The following is a 6,858-nucleotide window of genomic DNA, read 5'->3' as shown; positions in this document are numbered from 1 at the left end:
AAGTGTTACAAACTTTCTTTTACTGTCTATGGTTACAACTAGGCTACTTAATAGATGAGTAGGCCTATGAAGAGCTTGTTATACTCTCTTGAAATCAAAATGGGGGGCATTAGCCACCATGACCACAAATAAAGGTCACAGCTAAAGAGTTCTAGCCTCTCTTCTCTTATCCACAAATTCACATATGATGGTAAATCATGATTGATTATCATCATCAGCGAATACGACACATTTTGCGATCGAAGACAGTAGACTGACAGCCTGACACACCTTAAAGAAATGCATGCTGATTAGCGCAGAACTTCTTCCATGACAGTAGATGGCGATGTCCCATAAATACCTAAATTCATCTGTCAACACACGTCCCCAGCGAAGAAGTAGTCAGATGATCAGCGACAACAAAACATTCATAACAGGAAATGTTAAATTCAAGGACAACATCTCCAATTAACCAAATAATGTACCAACTTGGATTACCCTTTTGCTGAAGATCAATAACTTGTAGAGTTGTAACTGACGTAATCAATCATGTCCTCCTCGGACTCGCCTCTTTCTGGAGTGAACGTAGTGCTTGTGATGGCCTACGGTAGTTTGGTAAGGGTTGTGTTGTTTTCATTTTACCACATAACGTTAGCCTACAGCTGATTCGTTTTATTTATTTTATTGGTATGCATGTTTTCTTTGACATGAGCGTGATAAGCTTGGCATTGTCTCTGCACTCTGGTTTAAGTGTCTGTAAAAGGTTTCGGCTAACGATAGCCTACTTTTTAAGGCAGTGCACACCTTACTTTTACATTTCCATAGCTGATTCACTGATACACCGATTGTCACAACAGGTGAAGAGTGAGGCAATGATGGACAAATATGGCCGTCATGATTTTGCTTGGCGTGTGTCTCAATCCCCAAAAAATGTATCAGCTACCCCACTAATCCTCACTTTCTCCTTGTTTTAGGTGTTTGTGTTGCTGTTCATTTTCGTGAAAAGACAGATAATGCGGTTCGCCATGAAGTCTCGCCGAGGACCTCATGTACCGTTGGGTCACAACGCACCAAAGGTAGACCTATCATCAGTTAAATCTTTTACCTCTGGTTAGTGACATTTGATTTAAAACATGGTATCAACTTGGTGGTATGTAGCTTGGTCTTAAAACTCACATTGACTGATTTAAACTAAACTGTTTCATGAGTAAAGGCTTTGTGGTCTAAACGCAGGATTTGAAGGAGGAGATAGACTCACGTCTGTCCAAGGTGAACGACATCCGCTATGAGCCGCGCCTTCTAGCAGCGGAAGACGACCGTCTCTCATACCGGGGTCAGAATGGTAATGGTAATGTTTCATAAAAATCTTCAAAATGTGAATCAAAGTAACTCTGCGACCTTCTGGCCCTATTGAATAAACTCAATCCAAGTCCAAATAATTCATGAATTATAATCTTAAATGCTCAAACGTGATGCCACATTTTCAAGACCGTATTCTCTAAGAAAAACCATGTATCAGAACACGTATCACTTGATTTTCTAGGTTGCTACAACTACCTCTATCGAATGAAAGCGCTAGACGCCATCAGAGACACGGGTGAGAGCAACATATTTAGCCTACTCCACACATGTTCAGTATCTTGCGTGAGCCCAATGTGCTGTATTGTACCTTGCATTTATCTCTCTCTTTGTGTGTGTGTGTGTGTGCGTGTGCATGCGTGTGTGTGTGCATGCGTGTGTGCGTGCGGATGCGTGTTAGTGCATGTGTGTGTGTGTGCATGCGTGTGTGTGCGTGTGTGTGTATGTGTGTGTGTGTGCGCATGTGTGCGCGTGTGTGTGTGTGCGTGTGTGTGCGTGTGTGTGTGTGTGCGCATGTGTGCGTGTGTGTGTGCGCATGTGTGTGCGCGTGTGTGTGTGTGTGTGTGCGCATGTGTGTGCGCGCGTGTGTGTGTGTGTGTGTCAGATTTACCTTTCCATGAGCTGGGTCACAGCTCCAGCGCATTGACTGGACGGCGTTACAGGAACTGGCTGATTGAACTGAGAAACTCCAGCTCTCTGGTGAGGACCACGCGCAGCGGCCTCATTGACAGACTGCTGGAGGGCTACGACAACGCCAGACATGGCACAGGGGTCAGTGTTTATGTTTGTTGATCACTTGTTTCATTTAGTATTGTTCATTCCTAAGCAGCATGTAAGTACATTGGACCATTTGGCTAACTCTCAAATAAAAGCGTAAACTGTTAATGTTGACTCATTTGTTCCACAATATTAAATAGTGTGTGTGTGACTGGTGTGTTCTGACACAGGCCTTTGGAGAAGCGGAATTTCTAAAATATCAGGACGCTCTGAATGAACTGGCCACAGTGTGAGTACCAGCCTCATTCTGACTTGATCTCTCTCCTTTTCTCTCAGACTCTTCGTTCCTGTCGCTCTGTCTTCTCTACCTCTCACTAACCTCTCTCATTTGTTTTCATACACCAGTTCTGATATGAATCTTGGAACTTATCAGTTAAAAAAAGTCAAATGGATGTTTGTAATCAGTTAGGCACTGTATTCTGTAGTCTCCTCAGTCAGTTGAAAAACCCCTTATTCCATAACCATTGCAGTTGAAAACACTTACTAACATTATGCATTATTAGGGATAACGATATGCTCAACTCACAGTTCGATATGATTCACGATTTTAAGTTCATAATGCGATTTACTCACGATTTCTTTAGTTACATTAGCTGCAGTCAGTGTTTCCCACAGGGAACCCACGGTGGAGACGAGACATATTTTACCAATTTAAGTCCACAGACAAAAACATAACATTCAAGTAAACAATAAAAAGTAAATAAGAAGGCACATACAATGAATAAATAAGAGCAGCAAAATTGTGTTGAAATTGTGCAATTGTGCATAGACAGTCAATATAGTAGTGCAAAGTCAGGCCAATAAATGGCTGAGGTAGTTCTGTTTTACCTAAGTAAGCAAGTGGCATAGTGGTGCAAGTTATGTAAGAGCAGCAGAAGTGTGTTGTGTTTTCAGGACAACAGGACAACAACAAGTGTGCAAAGTGTGCAAGTGTACAAGTGGAGTAGTGCAAGTGGAGTAGTGCAAGGCAGCCATTGTGGGTCCTGTGTTCACTATGCGCTGCAGGGCTTTCCTGTTGTATTCAGTGCAGCTTCCGCCCCACACAGCGATACAGCTGGAGAGGATGCTCTCAATGGTGCCTCGGTAGAATGTGGTCATGATGGCTGGTGGAGCACTTGCTCGCTTGAGTTTCCGCAGGAAGTAGAGGCGGCGCTGGGCTTTCTTCGCCAGTGATGCAGTGTTGGTGGTCCAGGAGAGGTCTTCACTGATGTGCACCCCCAGGAATTTGGTGAAATTCAAGTTTGCAGATGAGTTGTTGTGGTATTATGGTGTTGAATGCAGAACTGAAGTCTATAAACAGCAATCTCACATATGAGTCTCTTTTTTCCAGGTGGGTGAGGGCTGGGTGGAGGGCAGAGCAGATCGTTTGGCTCGGTATGCAAACTGGAAGGGGTCCAGGGTGGGGGGGAGAATGGATTTGATGTGTGACATGACAAGCCGCTCAAAGCACTTCATGATGATGGGTGTCAGTGCCACAGGGCGGTAGTCATTGAAGCAGGATGGAGCAGTTTTCTTCGGCACAGGTATGATGGTGGCAGCTTTGAAACATGATGGGACGATGGCTTGCTTCAGGGAAGTGTTAAAGATGTCTGTGAAGACATCCTTAAGCTCCTCTGCGCAGTCCTTCAGCGCACGACCTGGGATGTTGTCTGGGCCTGTTGCCTTACGGGTGTTGATAGCAGCAAGTGTCCTCTTCATGCTGTCGGCAGAGAGGCACAGGGGCTGCTCGTGTGGAGGGGGAGGGGTCTTCTGTGGGCAAGTGCTGTTTTGTGCTTCAAAGCGAGCAAAGAAGCGGTTCAAATTGTTGAGCAGAGGGATGTTGCTCTCACAGCTCTGTGGCGCGGGTTTGTAGTCCGTGAGGGCCTGAATGCCCTGCCATAGGCTTTGTGCGTTCCTGCTGTCTTTGAAGTGGGTGGTTATCTTGTAAGTGTATTCCTTTTTTGCTTCCTTGATGCCACGGGACAGGTTGGCTCTCGCTGTTCTCATGCCAGCTTCATCCCCAGCTCTGTAGGCTTTGTCTCTGGCCCTCAGCAGCCTGAGGACATCCCGTCAGCCATGGCTTCCAGTTAGCCCGAGTGAGGATGTCTTTTGTGTGGGTCACATCATCGATGCACTTGGTGATGTAAGAGGTTACAGTGTCTGTATACTCCTCAATGTCTGTCTGGTTGTTGTAAGTGGCTGCCTGCTTAAACATTTCCCAGTCTGTTGTGTCAAAGCAGTCTTGAAGAGCATCGGAGGCTCCCTCAGGCCACACTTTTACCTGCTTACCAACCAGTTTGTTTGCTTTTACTCTTTGTCTGTATGCGGGCATTAGCATAACAGTGATATGGTCAGAAAGTCCAATGTGGGGGAGGGGGATGGCTTTGTATGCTCCTTTGTGTGTAGTGTAGACCAGGTCCAGGATGTTGTCTCCTCTTGTTGGAAAATCAACATGCTGGTGTAGCTTTGGAAGAACAGTTTTAAGATCTGCATGGTTAAAATCTCCAGCGAAGATGGTGAAGCCGTCTGAGAATTGACTGCTAAGAATTTAGCAGTCAACTTGAATGCAACAGTTTTGAACAAATGTGTACAGCGTGCTAATCTATGGTGGCATAGGGCTACGCAATCTTGTTTACCTGCACCGATGGTTCATCAACGTTCTAAAGAAACGCTCTTTTGCCATTCCATGTGCTATCCCATTTGCACTAAACAATTAAGCAAATCGAATTTGAAAAACAGCTTGAAAATGGATAAATTTGAAACGCGAGATTATAACATTGAATTAGAGTGTCCAATTACTTATTGGGTGTTGGTTTTGAAAATTCCCTTTTAAATCAGAAACATTTATTGATGGATGAATTCGTCATTTACAAGCTGTTTTCATAATTTTACTTTTTATTACTGTTTACAATAGCAAGTTAATGGAATCTTTTATTGCTACTTTTTCAGTGACACCTACGGTCCTCCATACATACATAGCTGCACATAGCTCCACAATGAAAGAGCTATGAAGTTATTCATTATTTATTCATTTTTGGACAACGTAGTTGCATCGCGATTACATTTTTTGCTAACCGGTTGTAATTTTCACACGTGTGTATCGATTTTTAGCAGATTCACAGTTGCAGCGTTAACATCTGTACGCAATTCCCATAACCTTATTCCAGCACCATAACCTTATTCCAGCACCATAACCTTATTCCAGCACCATAACCTTATTCCAGCACCATAACCTTATTTCAGCACCATAATCATTGCAGTTGAAAACACTTACAAGCATTACACATTATGAACTAATATTTTTTACATCATAATGCTCTCGGTGTTGGATCAGTTCCTGCTAACTAAACCCTCATTCCAGCACTATTCTAAACACATCTCTTGGTTCCCTCCCCATCTCTTGGTTCTCTCCCCATCTCTTGGTTCCCTCCCCTCCCTGCAGGGTGAAGACCCACTCCAGCTCCGCCAGTCTGAGCCAGCAGCACCAGTCGGCTGCTAAGGACCTGACCAGCTCCCCGGGCCCATCCTCGGCCTCCACCATCCAGGTGACCTACCTGCCGTCCTCTGGCCAGCGCAGCAAGAGGCCCAAACACTTCCTGGAGCTCAAGAACTTCAAGGACAACTACAACACACTGGAGAGCACCCTTTAAACCAAATCACAGAGAGGGAGAGAGGGAAAAGGACACTTGAGAGGAGAGCACTTGAGATGCAAACTGGAGAATCACTGGAACAAATGACGAGAGAGTTTCTACACTTCATAGATTGGGAGGGACCATATTGGTTCAACACTGTATACAGTTCCTGACTGAAGCAGCTGCAGGTGGTTTAGAGTATGGATCTGAGCATCGTGGCATTTGCTTCAAAGAAAAGACATGGGAGAATTGTTTCTATAAATGTTTTGCTGTTTAGCGGTAAAACAGGAGGTACCGGAGCCTGACTGCCATGCTGAGAGTTTTCTCTCAATCGCACCACAAAGACTGTAGTTGAGCTAAAAACTATAACTCACCATCCTGTATCCTACCAAGACCTTGTCATATGCAGAGATTTTAGGAAGCTGGTTAAATTCTGACCCTACATTACAGAGTTGAGACCATTGCCTTGAGGGTAATGTACATTACCTGTGTCTGTGCCATCCCCTCATATCAAGACTACAGATCCCATGAGCCTCTGCAGCAGCACTCACCATAGAAACATCAACATAGCTTAATTTCTGAACAGCTAAACTGTGTATTACTTTACTGACTCTTAAGTGCACTTTTATTCCATTTTAATGTATTTCTGCTTGTTAATTTTTAGGTGAATGTTTTACATTTTAAGGAAATGATGTGTGCGTGCGTGCGTGCGTGCGTGCGTGTGTTGAGTATGTGTCTGCGGATGTGCTTGTGTGTGCATTTCTTTTAGTGTGCACACTTTACTATGTTACACCTGTAATCTCATGAACTAGCTTGTGCACATGTGATTAACTTGGAGTGCACTTCCTGTAGTCTGTACCTGAATGTAATGTTGCCTCATACATGTGTGAGCCTTTAGAACTGGACCATAAAATTCTCCACCTAAGCTAACTCTGCCTCTTGGTCTCACGTCTCTCACACTGTCACCGGCGTAAACTCAGCAAATATGTCCTGAGGTATTGAAGGTGGAGGATCAGTTTACAAATGTAGGAAACCCAAGTCTCATCAAAATAGTGATAACCTGTCTTTTTCATTAATTGTTTGTGCACTCACATTGTTTTACCGTAGTATTCATGAGAAGACCTAGTGACAA

At 44.1% G+C, this 6,858-nt stretch overlaps 1 protein-coding gene across 2 annotated transcripts; it reads left to right on the top strand.

The window, feature by feature from the left end:
• Window positions 1–355: 355 nt before the first annotated feature.
• On the top strand, window positions 356–6,656 carry ltap1 (lipid transport auxiliary protein 1). 2 transcript variants are annotated; one of them, XM_076279803.1, is made up of 7 exons: window positions 356–594; window positions 954–1,055; window positions 1,213–1,321; window positions 1,523–1,576; window positions 1,943–2,109; window positions 2,286–2,344; window positions 5,537–6,656. In XM_076279803.1, exons 1-7 carry the CDS (start codon window positions 529–531, stop codon window positions 5,742–5,744), a joined length of 765 nt encoding a protein of 254 aa, XP_076135918.1. In that variant the 5' UTR covers window positions 356–528; the 3' UTR covers window positions 5,745–6,656. The 2 variants fall into 2 exon arrangements, with proteins under 2 accessions (XP_076135918.1, XP_076135917.1); XM_076279802.1 differs by having other exon boundaries at window positions 1,213–1,327.
• Window positions 6,657–6,858: the final 202 nt, after the last annotated feature.

This window comes from Alosa pseudoharengus, unplaced genomic scaffold (assembly GCF_046254945.1).
Source record: "Alosa pseudoharengus isolate Yale_2024_CS ecotype anadromous, Long Island Sound unplaced genomic scaffold, YU_APseudo_1.1 YU_APseudo_1.1_scf_12, whole genome shotgun sequence".
NCBI lineage: Eukaryota > Metazoa > Chordata > Actinopteri > Clupeiformes > Clupeidae > Alosa > Alosa pseudoharengus.
Note: the sequence above shows the minus strand (reverse complement) of the source record. Positions and strands in the feature narration are given on the sequence as shown.

Excerpts from the sequence above, each read along its gene's own strand:
- ltap1 (XM_076279802.1), top strand. The coding sequence starts at position 529 with ATGTCCTCCTCGGACTCGCCTCTTTCTGGAGTGAACGTAGTGCTTGTG. Across the intron at positions 2,110-2,285 it reads ACGCCAGACATGGCACAGGG|GCCTTTGGAGAAGCGGAATT; the intron begins GTCAGTGTTTAT and ends GTTCTGACACAG. Across the intron at positions 2,345-5,536 it reads CTGAATGAACTGGCCACAGT|GGTGAAGACCCACTCCAGCT; the intron begins GTGAGTACCAGC and ends CCCTCCCTGCAG.